General features: G+C 38.0%; 2 protein-coding genes across 2 annotated transcripts in view; both read left to right on the top strand.

The window, feature by feature from the left end:
* Positions 1–4,444: 4,444 nt before the first annotated feature.
* On the top strand, positions 4,445–7,257 carry LOC136716858 (cytochrome c oxidase subunit 8A, mitochondrial). Its single transcript, XM_066694262.1, has 2 exons — positions 4,445–4,657; positions 6,931–7,257. Exons 1-2 carry the CDS (start codon positions 4,538–4,540, stop codon positions 7,024–7,026), a joined length of 216 nt encoding a protein of 71 aa, XP_066550359.1. The 5' UTR covers positions 4,445–4,537; the 3' UTR covers positions 7,027–7,257.
* A 7,585-nt stretch (positions 7,258–14,842) lies between these two features.
* unc79 (unc-79 homolog, NALCN channel complex subunit) overlaps positions 14,843–25,548 on the top strand; it is a 68,180-nt gene continuing 57,474 nt past the window's right edge. The window contains exons 1-4 of the mRNA XM_066694587.1: positions 14,843–14,957; positions 20,239–20,543; positions 24,211–24,381; positions 25,437–25,532. Coding sequence (XP_066550684.1) covers positions 20,297–20,543; positions 24,211–24,381; positions 25,437–25,532 — 514 coding nt within the window. The 5' untranslated portion in view covers positions 14,843–14,957; positions 20,239–20,296. The remainder of the gene's footprint in view (positions 14,958–20,238; positions 20,544–24,210; positions 24,382–25,436; positions 25,533–25,548) is intronic.

Here is a 25,548-nt window from a genome sequence, read left to right as displayed (position 1 = left end):
TGTCTCTTGACTGTCTCTCGACTGTCTCTCGACTGTCTCTCATCTGTATTTTGTCTGCTTTTCTCAATCCTTCGCCCTCCCGCACCTCCCTTGAGGTAGAATGTAATAATTCAACCAGAGAGAGGCTGTTTTGAAGCATGTAGGTGACCTTGACCATCCACCCTGCTGGAGGTGTGCCACTTACTCTCACATACTTCCCATCTTGAACCACATGTCAGGATATGTCACAATATGTATATTGTGTTTAAAGTTGTGTTAAATGTTGTGTAAGGAGTAACAACTCCAAGACAGCTGTTTCCAGTAAAACAACGATTTTATCTCAAGAGCCAAAGTCCTCGCGCCGTACACAGTAATCAATGACGTATCATAACAGTGCTGTACATCCGACATAACTACTTAATACCCACCCTGTAGAACTGTGTGTTACTGTAACTTACTGCAGCACTGTAACTCAGTGTGCAGACATAACAATGTATATGTTCATATACAGTGGGGGAAAAAAATATTTGATCCCCTGCTGATTTTGTACGTTTGCCCACTAACAAAGAAATGATCAGTCTATAATTTTAATGGTAGGTGTATTTTAACAGTGAGAGACAGAATAACAACAAAAAAATCCAGAAAAACGCATTTCAAAAAAGTTATACATTGATTTGCATGTTAATGAGGGAAATAAGTATTTGACCCCTTCGACTTAGTACTTGGTGGCAAAACCCTTGTTGGCAATCACAGAGGTCAGACGTTTCTTGTAGTTGACCACCAGGTTTGCACACATCTCAGGAGGGATTTTGTCCCACTCCCCAGATCCTCTCCAAGTCATTAAGGTTTCGAGGCTGACGTTTGGCAACTCGAACCTTCAGCTCCCTCCACAGATTTTCTATGGGATTAAGGTCTGGAGACTGGCTAGGCCACTCAAGGACCTTAATGTGCTTCTTCTTGAGCCACTCCTTTGTTGCCTTGGCTGTGTGTTTTGGGTCATTGTCATGCTGGAATACCCATCCACGACCCATTTTCAATGCCCTGGCTGAGGGAAGGAGGTTCTCACCCAAGATTTGATGGTACATGGCCCCGTCCATCGTCCCTTTGATGCGGTGCAGTTGTCCTGTCCCCTTAGCAGAAAAACACCCCCAAAGCATAATGTTTCCACCTCCATGTTTGACGGTGGGGATGGTGTTCTTGGGGTCATTCCTCCTCCTCCAAACACGGCGAGTTGAGTTGATGCCAAAGAGCTTGATTTTGGTCTCATCTGACCACAACACTTTCACCCAGTTTTCCTCTGAATCATTCAGATGTTCATTGGCAAACTTCAGACGGGCCTGTACATGTGCTTTCTTGAGCAGGGGGACCTTGCGGGCGCTGCTGGATTTCAGTCCTTCACGGCGTAGTGTGTTACCAATTTTTTTCTTGGTGACTATGGTCCCAGCTGCCTTGAGATCATTAACAAGATCCTCCCGTGTAGTTCTGGGCTGATTCCTCACCGTTCTCATGATCATTGAAACTCCACGAGGTGAGATCTTGCATGGAGCCCCAGACTGAGGGAGACTGACAGTTATTTTGTGTTTCTTCCATTTGCGAATAATCGCACCAACTGTTGTCACCTTCTCACCAAGCTGCTTGGCGATGGTCTTGTAGCCCATTCCAGCCTTGTGTAGGTCTACAATCTTGTCCCTGAGATCCTTGGACAGCTCTTTGGTCTTGGCCATGGTGGAGAGTTTGGAATCTGATTGATTGATTGCTTGTGTGGACAGGTGTCTTTTATACAGGTAACGAGCTGAGATTAGGAGCAGTCCCTTTAAGAGAGTGCTCCTAATCTCAGCTCATTACCTGTATAAAAGACACCTGGGAGCCAGAAATCTTGCTGATTGATAGGGAATCAAATACTTATTTCCCTCATTAACATGCAAATCAATTTATAACTTTTTTGAAATGCGTTTTTCTGGATTTGTTTGTTATTCTGTCTCTCACTGTTAAAATACACCTACCATTAAAATTATAGACTGATCATTTCTTTGTCAGTGGGCAAACGTACAAAATCAGCAGGGGATAAAATACTTTTTTCCCTCACTGTATATGATAAATAAGTGTGTTTTCTATGTGGGAGGGCTGCAAGGACTCCAGACGTTCAGATTCAATCTCCTTTAAGAGGCAGATGCCTATTTGAAACAGGTCACACGTACAGAAAATGTCGGAAAAGAAAACTGTTAACATCAAAACGTGCTTCCCATCGTGACTCATTTTTACTGTAGAGGCAGGAATAAAGCAAACAGAGTCATGTGTGTCTGGGTAACTGCAATGCTTTTTTAAAATTGTTATTTTTTTCCATATAACAATTCTATAGAATGGGGTTGTCTTACAATTATAGAATGCAGAATTGTTCTAGAATTGTTCTTTCCATAAAAAAGTAAGATGTTCAGATGCACTCTAGAAATGTCAGGAAACACAACATACTGACTGCCCTTGAAATATTCCAGCCCTCTTGCTTGTTTGGATATTTTCTTATTAGACTGTGTCTTCCTGTCAGTTCTTATCATACTTTCCATAATGCATACTGCTTGCCACCCACAGGGAAATCTGATAAGTGTCAGCCTAGAGCAGAGTTTCTAAAATGCATTTTTTTTCAATGCACAGAGGTCTGCATCTTAGATTCATAGACTTATGGAAAAAGCACACTATTAAATAAACCATGTACCTAAATATGTGAGTCTACATTTAGCCTGGTTTTAATGGCCAAACATAAACATGGCAATCCAAACAACTGCTCTTGAAGTGAGAATTAAGGGGCAGCTCTTATTTTAATAAGTCTTTTTATGCAAATTCAGCATCAATAGTAATAGCCTTTGAGTTAGGAAAAAACATAGTGAAGTGCAGCGAAGTAAAATCATGTAAAAGTAGGATAAAGCTAATGACTTGGGAAACTGCCTAAATACCGTATAGATTTTCTAACATTAATAAGCATAGACTTACATAACACTTCAGATCAGTACTGGGGTCCCAAAGCCCTTCACAGCAAAACCCTAAAGGGTCTAGCAATCACACACTTGAAGTGCAGTCCCTGTTGGGAGTGGATTGTGGGCAGCATTTGTGTGTATATATATATCAAAAAGTCCTTGGCCTTTCATTTACAGCCTTAAAGGTGGCCCAGAGATAAAGCTTTGCCTCAGAGTTAGATATCATACCTTTTTCAGCTGGGATCTTCTTTAATTATGACATATTCTCACACATTTCTGTTATGGAAACGGTGCTAGCCTTTAAGACAAATCTATTTCCGAGGCTGCTCCGCTAGTCTGAGTTGTGAAAGGGCTACAAGGTCCTTTGATACTTTGATGACCTCCCTAAGTCATGATAGCATCAAAACACTACACTGAACCAGCACTGAGAGGCAAAGCACAGCTGTCTGTTTTTATTGTATTTTCTATTTTGTCTCAACATCAAATCTCTTGCAATTAAGCCACTATTGTTCAATAAATTAAGGACATTCAGCCTCTGGCAAGCTGAGATGTAATACAGAAAAGCAGGTGCCATTCTGCTGGGAGGCAACTGGCAAAGAAAACAGATGCTCACATGCTTTTTTGATATTGTACAGAACATCAGCCTGGTGGAAAAATAAACCTCACAACCCCCTGAACAAGGATATTCCTTCTCGTTTTATAAATGCATGTTAGTATGAAAATTGGAGCAGGGCAGTTAATTAGCCATTTAGCAGATGCTTTTATTGAATCTGACTTCAGTGACTAAGGGGTGAAGCAAACTTAATCTACTGCTAGAAAGTCATGAAAGGCCCCTTGCAGTAATTTCATGACTTGTACCTCATTTGAGAATGAGTGTGAATGAAACTGGAATAATGCTAAATGTGCGAACTTGTTTGTCAATTGCAGCCTGAAGTTTAAGCTAAAGTGTTGGCAACTTTCTGTGACACCCAAAAATGATGACTATGATGATATATGGCAAAAATATATATTTTATAGTTTCCATTCTGCAATATCTTTCCTTGTGAAATGGATACTTATTTGATATCCTTTTTGAAAGTAACAGTAGCTCTTCATACAATCCTGTATGAAGGATAGCAGTTCAATAGTAGCAACTGTGGTGTAAAATAAAACAGATCCACTGTTATTGTTTTTTAACTGGATGATAAATGGATTTTACTAAGATTTATACATCATCCCTTTCATTTTGACAAAGAACAGTTTCTTGACAGTTACACTTTATTGAATTTTGATTTAAAAAAATATACAAATGATTAATATGAACAAGCTGTAAATTTAATCTTGGTGACTCATTTTCTAGGCAGTTAGCAGTTTGTCAAAAGTGATTGAACTGTCAACCCCATCCCCTTATCCATTTGTAACATCTGAAACCACCTTCAGCTAGATGGTGTACATCAAAAATGTAAATGGCTCCTCCCTTTGAAGGGACGGTTTTAAAGTTGTGTCTGAAACTGGCTTCTAACTCGCAGGATGTGCTAGCTGGTCTTTAATTACCCTTTATTCCAGCGCACAGAGCTGCAGAGCCCCAACTTGACAAAGGAGAGAGGAAGATGTTTGTTACTCTCCGAGGAGTCACATCCACTGCACATCTTTGCCTCGGCAAGAAGATATTTGGGAAAAACAGAGCCAGCATCTGCAGCAAGCCTCCCAAAGAGAAGATTGGACCGGTGGTGAGTGACACTCTTCTTGTACAACACATCTACACCCATTCCTGTCATTTTTAGGTGCAAAAACAAAGGCAATCATTTGGATTCAACTATAAAAGTAGAAAGGTAATGTAAGAAATCTTCCACCTATGAGGTTGAGAGCAAATGGTCTAAATACATGCTTTCTTATTCTACTGCATGGCTATATTCCCCTTTACATTTCTCCTCAGTTTTCAAACTGCAATCAAGGTCCCTTGAGAATTTCATTTCATGCATGACAAAGAAGAAATTCTTGCCCCTGTCTGCTTCTGCTGTGATATTTTTTTTAGTGTTTACAAACATCCACAAGATACCTCATGGCATGTATATTCACAAAGCTTTTTTCACCAAACATATTTGCCACCCTTTTCTGGAAAATGGAAGTCCTCGAAAGGTTTTTAACTAAATTTGAGAAACATATACAGGGACTGAATTTTCATGAGTTTAAAGTCAGGTAAAATTACAGTTGTCTTAAATTATTTACAAATACAGTCATCTATGGTATTCTTATTTGCTTTGATCTACACCTTTTTGTACAAAGTTCACCTTTCTCAATGTCTGTGTGTTTATTGTTTTATTGTCTTCTATTTATTAGTACTTTTTTGAATATTGAATATCATCCTTATCATCCAATAAGCAATAGTTTTCATGCATGTTTTCCTTTCATTCAATTTCAAACTTGTTGCATGCATAATTACAATTATTTTTGCATAATGTTCTTGCTGCTCGAGGTGTTACGTGCTGTGGTCATTCAGTCCATATGCATTTGTTTCTAAGAGCTTTCTAAAAACATACTTCCGAGAAAGGTAAAGAGGATGTCTTTTTTTAAAGGTAAAGCACTGCAGTGCAGGAATCATTTGTATCCCCAGTACATTTATATTAACAAGCAGCTAAAATAATTACATGAGCTGGTGTGCATTTCCATCTACCTAATGCAATGTGACTAGTTTAATCTCTCCCTTTTATAAACTTGGTATTGCAAAGATAAAGAAGGACTAGTTACACCTGCTTTGCTGCAAAATCAGGAACCGTATTCTGTAGTTATGTGTCTAAAGAGGTGACTTTTTTTTAAACTTAAAACTGGGCTGGATCTTTAGCAGGGGTTACTCAAACACAACTCACAAAGCTCCTTCGGGTTTGGTTGAGGGCCTGGTACAACACTGTGGTGTTCACAAGAATCACACAAAATGGAATTCCTTCCGACCGATATCAAGCTATCAAAGATCCCTTTGCTGCCAATTGGCGCAAGCAATTGAAGACCATTACGTGGAAACTGAGAAACTTTCTGGGCTTTGCTGCTCTAAATGGAAGAACAAATTATTAACAGCAAAAACCCCTTAGAACCAGGAAATCCTGGATTTAAATCCCAGCTTAATGTCAGATACTGGGTCAAGTCAGTGGGTCAGATCCCATGACCCCTGTAAACAGTGCATGGTGATGGAACTGGATTGGAACAAATCTCCAGTGGAAATGATAGACCCAGCCTCCACTGGGGAAGTGATTTTCTAAATTAAATAAATAACCTTCACAGCCTCCCAGCTGGGTATTAGTTAAAGAACACGTCCTGAGTTCAGGGAAATGTACACAATGTGTTACTCTTGAGAGGCAGGAGATCCTTTCATTTAATCGAAATACCAAAACAGTATTGACTCTACAGCAGTCTTAGATGTCAGCTCAAGGCATAGAAATGTGAATGGCAGGTTTTTCCACATATTAGGTTGGTTAAAAAGGTTCTGAGCCTAATGCAGTTAGAAACACCAGAAACCTTCTCTGTTGCCACTAATTACAGTCCATGTTCAGTATTCCCAAAACAGCCCAGTCATAATTTCTTAGCTCTCTTTGTTCCTCATGTATCCTTTGCCCTTTGAAGGATAACTATAATCGATTTTAAAAAGCACGAGCTCTCCTCTGTGTTTGGATGCTAGGGCTTGCAAGTCACCGATGCTTGTTAAAAGGGTTAAAATTGAATTATTTTTCAGCAGGCACTATGTTCTGTGTACAAGATACAGTATGGATAAGAAGTGATAAATAAAGTCACTTGCCTGTTGCTCAACATGGACTATATTATCGGTACAACAATAAAAGTCTTGCCATCAATGTCCACTCACGACACGTAACGTTCAGATACACTGTACAGAACAACAGTATAAACCCAAATATCCAGGCAAGTTGATTACACAAGTGTGGAATTTGTAAAGTATTCATAAATGCATGTATGTACGGATGTATGCATTTATTTTATTTATTTGTTTTCACAGCAAACATTTTTCACCATGTCAGCATTTGCTCTCAGCCTTCTGGTTCCTGCTGGGTGGATCCTTCACCATATCCCAGAGTACCGCAGTAGACCTTAACCCCCAGCTCACCCCCTATTATAATGGTGGCTTATCCATGGACTGGAACACAGAAGAACAACACTCCCTCCTACCAGCGCAATCTCGTTCTTCATTTCCAACAGCACATCATGGACACATTCACCCATCATTTCACACCCTGCTAAACTGATCCTGTTTCACTTGGAGAAGATCTTATATGTTTTACAAAATCTGAAATAAACGATGAAACTGCCTACTGAGGCCATAGAAGTAGTTGATTTGTGTCACTCTATGTACTGTTTTTTTGTGTTGTGCAAGCAGGTGGAAAGTCAGTGTGGTCAGCAATGTTTCATGAATATGGTCCCTAATGTCATTCTGAGATCCAGATGGTTTTTCTGTACATGTTTTTTTTTATAATTATTTTTTGCGAATTACAGGATTGTGCCAAATAAATTAGTAGGGCTGTTTATACTGAGACATTTTTAACATTTTATTAACTTTTGACCACACCTCTTTTGAATGTTCTAGAATTGGATTCATATCAATCAAATAATTTTGTTTAGATCGCTGTGATAAGACATCAATAGGGCAAAAAGGGTGGGTAAATGATTTTTCCATTGGGAATCCAATTCATATGTGAGTTAGTACCACACCAGTATCTAGAAAGCTTGGCCATTTCTACAGCTGAGTTATATTATTCTCCAGATCTCCCTTACCATTTGGTGGATTTTTTTTTCATTGTGATTCTAGGTCTCTTTTCCTCCCATAAGAAATATTTTATCAAATGGTTAAATTGATTAAATCCTGAGATTGGTATAGTTATTGGTAAGATCATAGAAATAAAGTTAAATTGTGGAGCAACAATCATTTTAATAATATTTATTTTCCCCTACAGGGTTAATTTAATCACTTTCCATTTAACCAAGTTATTTTGTATTTTTTATTGCAATGGACCCATATTAATATTTATAATTTCATTAAGATTTGGAAAGAGCACAATACCCAGATACTTTAAACCCTTTGGAATCCAATTAAAATTGTGGGTAGTGACTGAATTCATGGACATAATGTGGAAATTGGCATGGCTTCTGATTTGTGCCAGTTGATTTTATAATGCTTCAACCATATTCAGAAGCGGACGTATCGAAGCAGCCGGATCATCAATCAGTAGTAAGATATAATTTGCATAAAGTAGATGTTTGTGTTCCATTCCACTTTCCTGAATTACTATAATCTTTGGGTTTGCTTTGATAGCAGCAGCTAAAGGTTCTAAGACATTTGTAAAAAGCAAGTGGGGCAACCCTGTTTTGTACCCCATGATAGTTTAAAGAAGGGAGAAATTAACCCATTAGGAAGGACAGCAGCTCTTGGACCAGAATAAAGTACATTTATCCATTTAAGGAATCTGGGGCCAAAACCAAACTTAGACAGAGCAGCTCTAAGAAATTTCCACTCAACTCTGTCAAATGCTTTTTCAGCATCTAAAGAGAGTGCGGCAATTGGAGTGGATTTATGCATCCACATAAAATGCAACAACCTTCTCAGATTATCAGATGACATTCTATTCTTAACAATATTTTTCTTGTAGTATTCGATAGGGAACCCATCTAAACCCGGCGATGTTTTATGCAGAATCCTAACTCTCTTTATTCAATACATGCCTGTGTGCATTTAGTGGTTGCATATTCTTTAAGCTAACTCCATGGCCTCTTGTAATCTGCTTTAGTTACTTATTTCATAAACAAAAGTCAAGCTGTTGTTTTTTATTTTGTTTTCAGAGAGTTTCCCTGCTTTCCATTGCTTTTCACTCTTATTATTCTGTCTAGAGCATTTTGTTTTATAATTTAGACTTTTCAAAAGCAGATCTTGTTTTTGAGAGGAGAAAGAGGATGGAGCAGTATTGTCCCTGAAAATACAAGTCTGCAAAATGGGTTCATTCACAAATAATGAAAATGTTTCCTTTTTTCCAAAGCAATACACTTGTAAGGGGTTTCAGGTATTCTCAGTGGACTCCAGTCAAAATGTAATGTTTATTATAAAATCAAATACAGGTTAACCCAGAGTTATACTATATGAAAACACTTATAGAATTTGTTGAAGTTAAGGAAATGCTTAATCACTGGAATATACAGAAAAGTGGAGTTTATATGGAGTTAACATAGAAAAAGAATGTAATAAATTGAATTGTAAATGTAATGTAAATCAATTTCAATTATAATTTAAACAACTGAAACAAGTGCAAATTCAAACAGGGTGTGGTATTTAACCCAACAGAGCTGCAGTTGCCTGTTTAAACCAATGGCTCCAAACCCTGGTGGATTTTACACCTCTGATGAAAATTCAACCTCTTCTAGCTCAAGGCTGCCTTTGATATTGTTGTCAGATCAGATCAGATCACCAGTTTAGAGGCCTACCAATCCCAACACATATTACATTGCAGATTCACACTTAAACCTGGCTGCTGACTCTCAACATCAACATGAAACATAAGGCACATACCCTAGATGACAGAGTAAATGTATCCTGAGCTACATTAAGACTTCATCAAAGTTATACCCAGATTTCAGTACAGATTCTCCCTGACATAAAAAAAAAGAAACAAATGTAGGAAGCCTGATTGGTGTGTATTGTTTGCTACTGGCATTTGCACATAAAAATGCATGATTTTCAGAATATTACCAAAAATATCTTCTGAGTTCTTCTGAATAAATACTGAGCCTCACTATGTTAAGATTAGAACCCAAATAAACAGAGGAGGCGTATTTCTATTTCTGAATGACTTCAATATCCTATGCCTATATATCAGATCCCTTAACGGGTGGTTGCATCAGACAGGGATGTGTTGCTGTTTGCACCATTTTTGTGTTTGTAATGCAGTGCTTTTATATTTTTTACAAGATCAAAGTGAAACAAAACAAACAATTAATATGACCAAACAAACAAGCAAACAAAAAAATTACAATTATAAGATGTCAATGCATGGCTTCTTAATGGAGTCTGTACAGCATGCATGTAGGTTTCAAATTCTGTTCTGGAGCTTCTCTATTTATTATCAATGATGATTTGTGTAGAGTAATCACACAAATGCTCATCCCCACGATAGCACTACAGCACTAACATCTAGTATGGCGTTTCAGCCCTGCATAGTGTTTAAAATCTAATCTCCCTCATGTGTGCGATTCAGAAATCTCCAGCAGCCCAAGCTGATCACAAGGAGGAGCAGTTGGGGTGAGGTCAGTCCATGGCCTGAGGGATACGAAAGGGAAGGGAAGAGTTTGACATTTTATTGCCTGCTATGGGAAATGTTGATCTTGGCAAAGAGCCGGGCGAACAAAAAAATAAAGTAATACATAATTAACTAACTAACTAGCTAAACACTTAAGGTCAAGCATTTCCTTTCCTCTGCTAAAGTGTTTATTTCTCATCAGGGGAATTTTAGAATGTAAATCACTTCCTGGAAACTAGATACCATCCCAATAAATAAATACATATATAATTAAGTAAACTTCCCCTGACTATAACCATGACTACTGAAAAAACATGCTAACACAAGACAAACTCTCTCTCTCTCTCTCCATCTCTCTCTCTCTCTCTCTCTCTCTCTCTCTCTCTCTCTCTCCCTCCCCCTTTTCTGGAAGATACTGTATACAGAGAAGTCCTTGGGGGGCTTTGGATGCAAGGTCTGCCCCAAATCTTCCTGTTTAGAAAGATGAGTTAAATCAAGATGAAGCCTGAGCTCAAAAGATAACATCATTTGACTGCGGAAAATGTTGTTATATCCCGATATGAAAGAAGGCTTCTCCTCAATGTGGCTGTACTGCAATATGACTTGTCTAATAGAAACATGCAATGATCAATTCCTTACTGGCATGCTGGGTAATGCTGATTCATTAAAGTGATTGTTTCACAACTTTATCCCTAGAACAATGTGACTTTGGCAAAACTTGGCAAAATTAAATGCAGCTTAATGTACAGACATGAAGTTTCACTCCCAAAGTCACTGCTTTTTCTTTTCTTTTTTTTTGGTTTTACAGAGAAGAGAATTGACAACCGTGTCTAGTTCTGATAATATAAGTCTGAATTGTCAACCCTTTCAATGTAAAGAAATCCTATGGTCTATGTATGCCACATGTAAATCAAGTAGCTCTTATATAGAAAAAGTGACTTGAGGTATGAAAAACAATTCAAGGCGATGCTTGGTATATTTCGACGGCTCAGAAAACCATCTGTTGCTGAAATAATATAGCGACTGTTAGAAATGAAATAAATACATAAACCGTACTGCTATTCAGCCACGCAGGAGAGACACAATGACGGCTTAGGTATGAATTTAGCAATGAGAGAAATGCACCTCTCCTGAAAAAAAAAATCAGAAAACGATTTAGACAAATGAAGAGGCGTATTCATTTTTTTTTTTTTTTTATGAATGGCAATTTGGCATAGCTGGATCAGTCCATTTGTTGCAAAAGGTGTGCGCATTTCCTTCTGTGCAGCAGCTGTTTGTTTGTTCCTCTCTCTCCCTTCTTCTGTTTTTTAAAGAGCATTTCGCAAAGCCAGAAACGCCGACTGCCCAGCGCGGATTAAAACACCCAGCCGTCAATAATGAGAGCACCTTGAAGCTGCGGACAGCAGGGAAAGGACAGGACCAAGTACCGCCAAGACGCGAGTGGTATAATCACAGCCCCAGCAAGGGCTTCATTCACTTTTGATACTGATCAGGACTGAGAAAAAACACACCGCAGGGACGAAACAACGTCTTTTGCTTTCTTGTTTCCCTGCCGAAGAGCTTTGAAAATGTCTACCAAAGCAGAACAATGTAAGTAAGCTCTGATAGCCGTTATTGCTGCTGGTTAAATGGTAATTGTCTGAAGTCATTGGGAATCAAATCACGGGAGCTGTCCTTGGTGATGAAACCATGGTTGCTAAGGCAGGTTGCAACACGTCCAAGCTCTGCAGAGGGTGGCAGGGAGGGCGGAAAACCGCTGTCTACTTATACATGGATATATACGTATATGCAAGCAAAAAACATCAGCATTTAAGTTGTAATTATGATGAAATCCTGGCTCTTGCAGACAGCTAGAAATTCAAATCTCAAGGTCAATTAGGGAATCTATCACTTTCAGGATGTATCGCAATATGGAGGCAAGGGGTTTGTTATCAGGAAGGTATTACCTGTTTTACATCTGTTAGGTTGAAGACGGTTTTGTTTTAATACGCAGGGCTTTGTCGATTCCCTGTTTACTTGGTTTTAGGTTGTACAGTGGGGTTCAGCAATTCAGATTGGGTAACACTAGGACATTGACTCAAGCAACCAACAGTCTTCAAGCACAATTTTTGCAAAGCAAGATTGCTTCCCCCCTCTTTGCATGTAAAATATGACATGTCCTACTTACCTGAGGGAGTCAACATGAGGTCTAGTGATACTTGTCAATGTCATTATATCTGCAAAAAGAAAAAAAGAGAAAAATCAAGTCAATGTTGTTTTTATAATTTGACATAGAATGATTAGTCAAAAGCAAGTTTAAAATATTAAAATAAAATGTGCATCTTATATATTTTTAGTATGGCAGCATAACCCTATTCAACAACTGTAAACTGTACATGTGGAAATTCCATATAAAGCAATATTGACCTGAGGAGTTCTATATAATGATTACAGTGCCTCTAAATAAACTAACACAAACCTCTTAAATATTGAATGGAAAGCTAATTCTACCTCACTTTTAGTTATCATTATTGCTGTTGACAATGCTTCCATCCAATTCAGAAAGGCTAAAACTAACAAACAAACAAACAGCCAATGCAACAACTGATACACAAAAAGCGATCATTGTTTATTGCAATAAAAAAATAGGACTACAGCAGAGAGGTAAGAATGGTTATTCTTTTTTTTTTATACAATAATAATGATTTGCCGGTTTTCTGTTTGGACGAACACAACTGGACCATCTTGTTTGTTAGTGCATAACTAGTTAAGCCTGTGGCCTACAGTTAAACTTTGGGTCACATTCCTCTTGCTCCTTTTGTAATATGTTTCAGATAAGGCAATTATTGGAGCAGATATAGTGACAATAACAGAAATATTCTTGTTATTGTTTTTAAGCTGGCCAATGCAACAGAAATAAATCAGAAACCGGATGTTAAATTGAAGGTTGTGACTTGCTTCCACAGTATTTAAGTTTGTTGCAGTGCATTCAATGGAAAGGACTTTCCAGATGCAGTGTGTGTACCAGTGTTTTTGCATATATGCATTAGAGATTAGTTACTGTATGCAAATTGTGTCAGCAGAGAGAATCCTGCGGGCATTTTCATGTGTTTGTTCTTTGTTCTTTTGTTGTTGTTGTTGTTGTTGTTGTTGTTGTTGTTGTGCAGTTGTTTCTGTTTTGAAATCCCCAAGGCACTCTGCTTGGTATTAATGTGTGAGGTGGAGTTAAACACTGCAAGTCTTATGAGCCATAAATCTGACATGACTTAGCCACAGAGAAATTAAAGGTCAGAGATTTGCTGAGTAAGGAGACCAAACCAACCAGTAGTGTCTATATTGGTACTATTGCTTTTATTAATTTTATAACCTTGCTCTGTTCGTTGGTCAACTTGTTACATCATAAAGGTTCAGAAACTTGTGGCTTGCTATGGGTGCAGCAAAAAAAAAAAAAAATGAATTACTGAATTAATCTTCTTCTGTATTCCTTCCTGTGAAAAGCTGTCACACATAACAGCTGAATTGTCAATGAGATCTGTACCATGTGATTGTATTTTATTGGTCATTACATTGTGCAGTAAGTTTCAGAAAGCTGCCCTGTTATTGCAAGAGGCGATAGGAGGAGCTTGTCTTGAATTCCCCTTTATGATATGATTGGGTGTCCTGTTTTTTGTTTTTTAAATGACTTTCAGTTTTTCAGTTTTGTTACTACTATGCACCATGTTAAATAACCACTCTGACAAAACCTATTGAATTGAAGAAGTGGTGCAACTGGTAGAATAACTTTCCTGTCAAAATGCATTGAGGTAACCAGTTAAAATTCTGGTTGTATCACAATCTGCTGAGGTCAGAAGTTGCTAAATTGGCAAACAATTGACCGATTGCTTTCAAAATAGGAGAATGTGAAAAGATATATATGGACTAATTAGAGGATTTGTCCTTAAAAATATTAAGCCTCATATAATGTCTGTTTCGAAGGCTGCAAAAGTGTGACATTTGAAAAGCTATTTACTCTAAAGTCACATAATTTCCATTAGCAACTGAGAATTAAAAAAATAATCCAGGATTTTTATTTTGTTGTTAATTGTTTTTCCACTATATCTATGGCACAAATGATATTTTGCTTGGGGGGTTTTGTTCTTTAGGGATAAAAAAAGTTAAAGATTTTGGGATGTCATATTCCAGACATGTGGTTATTGAAATTGTTTGAAATTACACATGAAAGACATGTTTCCTTCCCTAATGGAGTTGGGAAAGCCAGTGCTAAGGATAAAACCATAATCAAACTGACGCTTGTATTAAACTGGGAACACACGCAATATGAGCGTCACCCATTGCTCAGTTGTCCAAGAAAACCCAGACGAGCACTAAACAAAATGCAAAATAAAAGGTAAGGGGAGCAATTATGATCTATTGTTAATGTTTTCTGAATCTGTGTATTTGTTTTGCAATAGCAGACTTAAAAATGGGGAGAAATTCACAAAGCCTTTTTTTCCCTGTGCATTGTCATAAAAATGTCCTTCTTTGAAACAAGAATAATTAAACTTACACTTTGTGAATTCTCTCCTTCTCCCCCAGCCCCATAAAGTAGCCTGCAAAGGATCCAATGTGGTCATCCGTTTATACGTGTGCTTTTTATTTGTTTAGTTGCTTCTAAGATACGGTACTTGCAAGAGTATCACAACCGCGTGCTTCACAATATTTACCCCGTGCCATCTGGAACTGACATAGCAAACACACTGAAATACTTTTCTCAGACTCTGCTCAGGTAAGTGCTTTATACAGCAACAGAGAGGTTAAATACAGCCCAAAACTGTGAATGACTTTCTTTTAGTTATGGGTACCAGCTAAAGTGAACGCTGTGAAAACATATGCAATGCAGCATCAATCAATTTGGTATCAATATCAACAAAGCAACAGCATATGGTATTTATGGAGCACAGACCAGCCATGTTTGATTTATTTAAGCTGTGCAGTTTTATGCTGTTTGCTAAAGTTAAAGTCTCTGCATACAAGCTTGTTCTATTATAAGCTTTCATTTCTAATAGAGAGATTGCACAAGTCATGCCTATTAACTGTAAGCTGCTGGCCTACATAAAAGAAATCCAGCAAAGCAATTAGCCTGAATTTTTTCAAACAACTTTCGCTAGTCTGTGTTTCAAAATATGTTGTTGCTTTATTAAGGCAGGATGTCCTTTTTTCTTTCTTCAGGCGAAACATTGATGTTCAATTCCTTTAATACATATTACCGATGCTCTCAGTTCAATACTTAGTACAGGAAAGTCTGCTTTTCCTACTGATTTGATTCATACAGATTCCACTGAGGTTCTTGTATGCATTGTTTTCCCACACATGTAAAAATAAAGGGAAAAACACAGAATATGAACATGTCCGAGCTTCATGGTAGTTGGAGAGCAAAGCAAAACAACACATTAGGAGACTTTGAAGCTGAAACATTAAACTTGAGAGGAATCAAACATTTAGCAATATAACTATTCACACCGTTAATTTAAAACCTTCATATTTGCTGATTTATTGCTCTATATTAGATGGATTCAGTCTAGAAAAAACATACAAAAGTGAAATCACAGGTGTCTTATCCCCCTGACTTATTACAGTTCAATTAACTGGAATATTTATTTTCTCTGTGATAAGATAATAAGAAGGTGGTGACAAAGCTATTTTAAAGTCTGTTGTATTTAACCCTATACATTAATTTGCATTTTTAAAGGTTCAGAAAGGTGATAATATATTTTATATAAAACCCTTGAATGGAGTTTAAGAAATGGCCAGATTTAGGTTTTAGAAATAACTTTGTAACCACCTTCTTATTTTGATTCTTTCAGTTCATATTGAAAGGAACTTTAAAAACGAACCCAGAGTTCAGAAATAGTTTCCATGTTTTGCCTGAAGAAAAAAAAAAAAAGGAATTAATTTTGAATGGTGAATGTATACATAATAATCTGATGAAGAAAATGCTTATGTATGTATGTATGCATTTTTTTTCTTGTTAGAGTTTAACATGTCTTTAACACTTTTGTAATTAAGTCATTATTTGAACTTTAATCTGTAGAGGCACGATTGTGTTAAAAACATGTCAAAGCAAACTCAGTATTGAATTACTTCAGTACCTATACATGCACTTTTTCAAAATGGGCTCTGTTTGATTGACAGCACATTCCTATCCTGCTTTTCTTTGATCGGGGTAAAAATGAAAAAGGGATACACCCTTTGCATTTGAAAACTGCAAGACCAAATGTCCGTTTAAAACCAGGACTCAAAAGTTCAAATAAGCTCTGCTCCTTGTTCTGTCTGTGTGAACAGCACATTTGAATTGAATTTGAATTAGCACGTTTGAGCCGTGTGGTACTTTCATTGGTAAGGATGAAATAGGTAACACAGTGCTATAGTGAATAAATAGTGCTATAGTGAACACAGTTTGTATCTGTGGGATATACAAGGTTTGTGTTTGGTTGTGAATGTTACTTACATTAAGTGATTGACTTGGCCTCAGATTCTTGAAGTGTCAGACCCAGAGGAGTACCAAGGTTACTATAGGTTGACAGGACCAGAGAAAAGAGGCTGCTTAACATTGCATAACACAGAGGGACCACAATCAAAATGTGATAGATTACGACAGAGGAAGCAGCACTTTCCCTGTGGTCTTTCATGACCAGACATAATCAGAACCAGTTAAATGTCTCAGCTAACAGTACTCCCCACCAGTTCCCCTGAACCATTTCTGGCAGATCTGTGTTTTGGCCCATTGAGGTATTGAGCTGGGCCCACCTTGCTTGGCTTCCTGCAGGAATAGCTGTTAATAATTCTAATGTAAGAGGACAGAAATAGCAGATTCATAATTTAATGACAATAAAGGTATTATAAGAATCCGATCCTGTTTGTTTTTGGCCCTCTGCCAAGGTAAACTGGCGGGCCCAAATGTTTGTCATAATGTAATGATTTACAGATCAGTTCTAGGGACTTTATTGAAAATCCTACTATCTATAGAAGGAGGGGTAGGCCAGCAATTGTGCCTTTAATAGCCTTTGCTAATGTTTACTGTTTTGGAATGCGATCAGGACTGATAAATTGTCATGTAGGCCAAACTTTTGGACAGTCAGGTATCACTTCTTATATTTGTATTTATGAGAACCTTATTTATTGCATATGCAGGCTTGTTGATTAATAATCTAGGTTTGAAAAGCAGTACCCAATATCAAACTTGAATATACACCTCTACCCTGATATAACATGGTCATAACCTCTGTATAGGTTATATTGAACTTGCCTTGGCCTTGAGCATTTCCCTAATTATTAGTCAGTAAATCATTTTAATTAGAGCTAACATGGTGTATGCAGGAAATAGATATGTTCTACAGTGGTTAAATTGTATCTCCTTTTTTTAATTACCACAGTTATGTTATAAGCTTACTTAAAATATACAGTGTATTAACAAAACAGGTACTAAACACTGCTAAATGCAACCGTGTGTGTTAGGTTTAATCAGGCATCAATCATTTGTACTATATGTAATGCTTAAGAAAATGCAAAATGTACATCAAATATAAAAAAATGCTTTTAATGACACATCCTTACAACATATTGTAAAAAATATTTTGGTATTTTAGCAAATAGGTCACTTTGACACTTAGCCAACTATGTAGATTGTTAAGAAGTATGAACTGTTAATTATGGGAATTTGGGAGATTGTGCTTATGGAAAGGGTTAAAATGAAGATAAATAAATGTAATCAAGAAATCAATGGATTTAAACTGTTAAAGTTATAACTTTAAGATTTGCAGACAAGTTTTCTGTGCTATAAAGATCAGAGTGAAAATTTAAAAATGCTGTAAATGCACTCAGCTTTGTGTTTTGACTTTCAAAACCATTTTTGCTTTATAACCGAATTTGCATTATATCGGGAAATAACATTGAAGCTCACAATTGCACAACACAAGAGCTAGATTCCTCAACAGTTATTTGTTCCCAGACAGAGAATGGAGCTGCTTTAGATATTTTATAAATACGACTGACGGAAGTGTTTAAATGGTTTATATTTGTGAGGTGGTTCAGCAGTTTTCAGATTGCAAAGTGGAGCTAAAATGTAATAGAGAAGGTGCGCGCCAGTTTATAGTCTAGACAACTTGGTGTTTGTATCAGTTTCTGGCTCAGTGGGTCTGATTCACAGACTGCTTACTCTAGTGTCGGTTTCAGTCCTCGCCTGTTTTCAAGGTGCATGAGAACAACTTCCATTTCTAGGAGAGAAGTAACTCTTTCTTTCTGTGTGTGGAGAAGCTGTGCACAATTTTCACAACTTCAAAAAGTGCTTGACCAGAGAGGATTTGACAAGAAAAAACGGCTCTGTGAATCTGCCCCACTGAAACTGTTTTTTTTTTCAAGTAAGAGACCTTTATCACCATTATTGTGCCAGTAACAGTACTAGCGACCCAGTTCATTTATTGACACACTAATGCTACACAAATGGGTCTCATAGACAGTTCCAGACAATAAGACTATTATGTACATAGACAGGACATATTGCTAAAAAATCTTTTTAAATATTGTATTGTGGTTTTAAAATGACTTTATGAAATGCTGTGCAACAATATGACATAATTCAAATTGCAATAAATGTATAGAGATGTATGATAAACAAACAAAAAACAAACTGTTTCCCAACAGGACAGTGACTTAAGGGGAGTGAGTGAATAAAGTAGATTTCACAAAGTATTGTGTGAGGCTTCTAACATGCTAGGAAAACCAGTTTCCCAACCCCACGCACCTCAATTCCCTGCCCTGTTGAGTTATCAGCTTTTTATTACTGTGGGTTACATGCTTAACTGGATGACTCCTGGAAACAAACATTATCAACACTGAATTGCATGACTGAATGTTTTTTTTTTAATGTATGATAGGCAAATGTCTTTGAGATAAAGATGCTATGACCAAAAACATTGCATCATTTTTATTTGAACAAAATGTGAGGGAAAAGATAGACCCTTAAGCATTCAAAATTAAGAAATGATCAAATATCCAACTACATTTTGTTTGATCTAACATTATACTTCTGAAACTATACGATTAAATGCTATATTATTTTTTATTGACAGAGTGGGACTTTCTGTTCCATCTGAAATGTTATAGATTGGTTAAAATAATGCTGTTCTCCCAAAAAAAGGATTCCCCTTCAAAGGCTAGGGAAAGTACACACAAACCTTCATTGCCATTAGCTCACAAACATAATGCTACCGGTCATCAATTTTAAGCAACCTATTATTTTTCCTTTATAGTTTCTTCCCTATTGTAGTTTAGTTACATTTCTTTAAGAACTTGAATCCATATGCCTGTTGGATTTCATTATTTCCAAATGATACTGAAACAGTATCATAATTTATGCATACAGACATTCTTTTGGTGCAATAAACATGTGTTGTTACAATGGGGCTTACCTAACTGACACACATGCTTATTCCTTGCTGAAGCATGTTTCAAAAAGTGCCACCCCTGTATTTTCCAAACCGATTGACCACCAACTTTGGGAGGACCCCCACCAAAAAGCATAAGCGGTTTGCGATTGTCAGGTCCTGAGCAAAAGCTGCCCTGATTGGCTTCAGTACTAATTTGGAGCACTTCATCACAAGTTTGGCATGTCTTGTTAATGAGAGACAGGCTCAGGATACTTGCACAGTGAGGCCCTTTGGGGAAGTATGGGGCTGTCACTGAAACATGTATTTTTTATATTTTTGCTCCTTACCACCAGATAGCGCATGAGATGCAGTGATCATTGCAGTTTTGCAGTAGTAGTTGCCTGTTTAAAGAGAAAATGAAATAAAAAAAGTCTATATTTAAACCAAAAAAACAAGAATAACAAAAAAGCAATGCCATGACCATGCTGGAATGACAGAACCACCCCTTCCAAAGTCAAGACACTGCATCCTATGTGAGGTTTATCTGGGTTTTTTTATTACGTTGTCTGTAGTGTCATTTCAATGTAATGTGCTGTTTCTTTGTGTCTTTGTTGTCTCTTTTTTTCTTTGTCCCCGGAACAGCATTCTATCCCGCACAGGCAAGAAGGAGAGCCAGGATGCTTCCAATTTGGCAGTGCCCATGACCATGTGTCTTTTTCCTGTGCCATTCCCACTCACACCATCTCTAAGACCACAAGTCAGTTCCATCAACCCTACAGTTACTCGCTCCCTCCTTTACAGCGTGCTGCGTGATGCCCCGTCTGACCGCGGGCAGCAAAGTCGTGATGCACAGTTGTCAGAGTACCCCTCTCTGGACTATCAGGGGCTCTATGTGACGCTGGTGACCTTGCTTGACCTTGTGCCCTTGCTCCAACACGGTCAGCATGGTAAGTCATGGCTTCGCTCTCCAGTGACTCTGTGGTGGGCATGCCCAGTCCTCCAACGGCCTTCTCGTCTATGACATGTCAGGCGTCCATGGTTGGTTTCAACTCACTTTGGCACCTCTCCACAGGGATTTCGAAAGAGCTTGGCCTGATGTTTGTGGTCACAATGTGGCGAATTTTTAGTGTCCATTGGCTTCATATTGATCACTGCTAAAAGGTACAAAACAGAGGGAATGTCCTTCTTTATGGAGTGGGGCACAAATGTATATTAAATGAAACGTTGGCTTGGTGCGAGGGAAAGATGAAATGAAGTATGGACTGGCCAGTTATATTGGAGACAAAATAAACACTTGAACTCGCCCATCTTCTTTTCTTCCTCAGTGAAATCTCATAGCATTTGTACATTTTCCATACAGGCACTAAACAGTTCAGTGCCTCAAAATTGTCATGCAGAACATGGTTGGGGTTTTCTCATGCAAACCAGGGGCGAAAGACAAAACAGGAATGAGTAAAATTAGAGGTCAGAGTCAAACCAGAAGCCACATTTAGCGATCTTTATTTCAACTTCTGCAGTCGAACATTTATTGTTTCTGGCTCCCAAAACACATCAGTAAGAATAAGTTAAGAAAATGTTTGTAGAACTTCAGGACGGCAATGTCAAACCACCAATTACATATTACACACACACATACACTCACCTAAAGGATTATTAGGAACACCTGTTCAATTTCTCATTAATGCAATTATCTAACCAACCAATCACATGGCAGTTGCTTCAATGCATTTAGGGGTGTGGTCCTGGTCAAGACAATCTCCTGAACTCCAAACTGAATGTCTGAATGGGAAAGAAAGGTGATTTAAGCAATTCTGAGCGTGGCATGGTTGTTGGTGCCAGACGGGCCGGTCTGAGTATTTCACAATCTGCTCAGTTACTGGGATTTTCACGCACAACCATTTCTAGGGTTTACAAAGAATGGAGTGAAAAGGGAAAAACATCCAGTATGCGGCAGTCCTGTGGGCGAAAATGCCTTGTTGATGCTAGAGGTCAGAGGAGAATGGGCCGACTGATTTAAGCTGATAGAAGAGCAACTTTGACTGAAATAACCACTCGTTACAACCGAGATATGCAGCAAAGCATTTGTGAAGCCACAACACGTACAACCTTGAGGCGGATGGGCTACAACAGCAGAAGACCCCACCGGGTACCACTCATCTCCACTACAAATAGGAAAAAGAGGCTACAATTTGCACAAGCTCACCAAAATTGGACAGTTGAAGACTGGAAAAATGTTGCCTGGTCTGATGAGTCTCGATTTCTGTTGAGACATTCAGATGGTAGAGTCAGAATTTGGCGTAAACAGAATGAGAACATGGATCCATCATGCCTTGTTACCACTGTGCAGGCTGGTGGTGGTGGTGTAATGGTGTGGGGGATGTTTTCTTGGCACACTTTAGGCCCCTTAGTGCCAATTGGGCATCGTTTAAATGCCACGGCCTACCTGAGCATTGTTTCTGACCATGTCCATCCCTTTATGACCATCATGTACCCATCCTCTGATGGCTACTTCCAGCAGGATAATGCACCATGTCACAAAGGTCGAATCATTTCAAATTGGTTTCTTGAACATGACAATGAGTTCACTGTACTAAACTGGCCCCCACAGTCACCAGATCTCAACCCAATAGAGCATCTTTGGGATGTGGTGGAACGGGAGCTTCGTGCCCTGAATGTGCATCCCACAAATCTCCATCAACTGCAAGATGCTATCCTATCAATATGGGCCAACATTTCTAAAGAATGCTTTCAGCACCTTGTTGAATCAATGCCACGTAGAATTAAGGCAGTTCTGAAGGCGAAAGGGGGTCAAACACAGTATTAGTATGGTGTTCCTAATAATCCTTTAGGTGAGTGTACATGCACATATACTGTTTTAAGACCATTAGGGATTAAAAGACTAAGAATGGATCTGCTTAAAAAAGAAGAACCTCTTTATTTGGTTTTACATTTCAATTCAGAGTCTAAATAGCATGTCTGACAGTGAAGGTTGATGACTAGAATGCCAGTTGCATTGATAGCTTTATCTGGCATATTCTATATTCTATATTCTATTTTTGTTTTGATCAGCTGCTCCCCAATACCCTTCCAGACGTCTTTCAGCAGCAAAAAGATAATGGCTGTTACGCTGTGTTGCTCTTTCAGTCTGTATTGTACTTTGTCCTGCATCTCAGAATGTCTATTAGCTAACTCTGACTTAGTTTCAGTGGCTTTTGGAATTGGCCTTGTGGGATGACATTTCATATTTTGATCTATTTTGAATCTTAGGCTGTATTTTTTCCTAAGCATTTTGAACATCAGTTTCAACAAAAAACTGCTGATGAAAGGAAAATGAAGTGACTATGTCAGTTTGGAGAGTGGTATAGAGTTAATAGCAGCAAGAATGAGAAATTAGATCATTCCATTCAGAATACATTTGGCATGAATTCCCTTAATTCAAACATACTGGATGGAAAAGACCATAATTATTGCTTTTCTTCTAAACTCTAAGATCCTTAAAGGCTTTATTATGGACTTGTCTTCCAAATTTCAGGAAAATGTAACATTATCAACCTCATTTCAGTAAAGCTACTCTGCTCTCTAATTTTACTCCAGGCTTGAGAAACAACCCCCCTGGCCCAACCATATATTATATCTCAATGTTTGCAAAATTCCTTGTATGCCAATTGTGTCTATGTCTGTGATATTTTATTTATTCTCTTTTTTTGGCTTAAGAACACTTGCTAGATTTGAGGAAAAGACCCCTTTTTCTTGTCACTGAATGAATAATTTACAGAAATATCTCCACACGTGAATTATTTATATATCACAAACAGAATAGACCTCAAGGGTACAGTTTTTCCAGACTATAATTGGACAGTATTGAACAGAAATAGAACAGTATTATTAGGTTTTTGTTGTTTTCCTCAAATGATTAAATTTTTCACCAGGCTAGGGTTTTGTTCAGAAGATAAGTCCTTTAAAAACAGATTACTTGCTCTGCCCACTGTCCCCTAACTAAGCTATAGACCATTTGTTAGATGGCAACTTTGAGTATCTCAACAGTTTGGTTAGCTATCAAATGTATTGATTTATTTCCCCCCACTATGGTTAATTACTTTCTACTTGGGCCCGGCAAAACAGTCAAAACTTGGAACCATCCACCAATCCCCTATTCCAAATCCAATATTGATAGCAGAAAGTCTCTGATCAAGCACCCACTTGAGAATTGGTTACTGGTGTGTCAGTTAAAAAGTGGCTTAGGTTTAAAAGCTTTTTGACTCTTACACTTACTAGAGGTAAGGAAGTACTGTAGTTACACAAGTTAATACATTCCAAACATTGACCTACATGTGTAACTGTCACATGGCCCAAGGGAAAACATTATTTGCAATCTATTTACTCTGATCTAATCTACTTACCAAGGAATCTGTCACATCCTCCTTTGCTTTCAAATAAATTGTACTACTAAACAGGTTTGGATGAAAGCTTCATGCAACATTTTAGTTTTCATAATTTGAATTGAAAGAAATTATATATATTTAATGTTTGCCAAAGCAATAATAAGAATGAATAAAAAGACGGGGCTGAACTCATGGGTTTTCTTTGTGTTCCTTTTTCTCTCTCTCTCTCCAGATCTTGGACAATCCATATTTTACACCACGACTTGCCTCCTGCCCTTTCTCAGTGATGATATTCTGAGCACGTTACCATACACTATGATTTCCACCCTAGCCACGTTCCCCCCCTTTCTGCACAAGGACATCATTGAATATCTTAGCACGTCGTTTTTACCAATGGCCATTTGTAAGTCTAACAGTTTACCTTCAGTTATTCCTTTTTCAAATGCCCCCATGTCACAGCGCTGAGAAAAATGACTATGAGAGGGAGAGAGGAAGACTTGAATGATGTTCGTTTGGGTGCTATCTTTAAAGTGTCTGTAAGGAAAGCATGCACGTAGTCGTTTTTTTTTTTTCGAAAGCCGATCTAATTTTGGAGAGTAAATGGAAATGAAAATACCAAATCTAGGCAGACAAGAAAAGGCCGGAAAGGGGAAATCCAATAGATAATGTTGCTCTGCTGCAAATGCTCCGAACATCGTCCTGCTACCCTTAGCGGGTAATGATGTGGGAAGAGCTCCTACCATCAACAGAACCCAGCATGTTGCAAGACACATATTTCTGTTACGTGACCATGGGCATTCATCTCTGTTTAGCTGCCAATTGCACGCTCTGCTCTGGTCATTATTTTTGTTGTGTATAACTCCTAACCGTGCTTAGTGAATTGCACTCTCTGAGAGTAATGAGCCAGGGCTGTGACCTGAGGTGCATGCTCAAAAGACCCTTATGTTGGATGAGCTTTAGGCCGATGTGAAGGAGAGGAGAAAACAGAATATTTCCTAAAGCACCGAGGAGAGCCGACCTTTCCCACACAACATTCTCTCTCCGCAGTGATTTTTTTTAAGAGAATGGCTCGTTTTTTTTGGTGGTGGTGCTCGGCAAAGGGGACACTTTCTGATTAAACCCATATGGAAGAGAAATATAAAGAGACTTATTTGTGACACTATCTTCATTCAAAACAATACTTTCTTTCAAGTTTGTTGCTCCAGTCCAAAAGTAACTTGACCTCTCAAAAAACTAATAACGTAATACAAATTCTAAAATCAGAAAGCCATACAATAACATACCTTCCTTATGTTTATTCTTATATGTACATTGTGTGTTGCTAGATTTATACTTATATTTTCCATTACTGAAAAAAAGGGACACAAATGTTGCTCAGAAGGCTTTGATGATGTCCCAAAAGATCCAGTTTGAAAAGCAATGTTTTTGTTTGTTTGTCATCCTTCCCTGTTTCTTCAGTGGGCTCCACTAGAAGAGAAGGAGGTGTCCCGGCCTACGTCAACCTGTCTGCCTCCTCCATGTTAATGATTGCTATGCAGTACACCACCAATCCTGGTGAGCAAACAAGACA

The sequence above is a fragment of the Amia ocellicauda genome, chromosome 21, assembly GCF_036373705.1.
Source record: "Amia ocellicauda isolate fAmiCal2 chromosome 21, fAmiCal2.hap1, whole genome shotgun sequence".
Taxonomy (NCBI): domain Eukaryota; kingdom Metazoa; phylum Chordata; class Actinopteri; order Amiiformes; family Amiidae; genus Amia; species Amia ocellicauda.
This window is presented reverse-complemented; position numbering and strand designations above follow the sequence as displayed.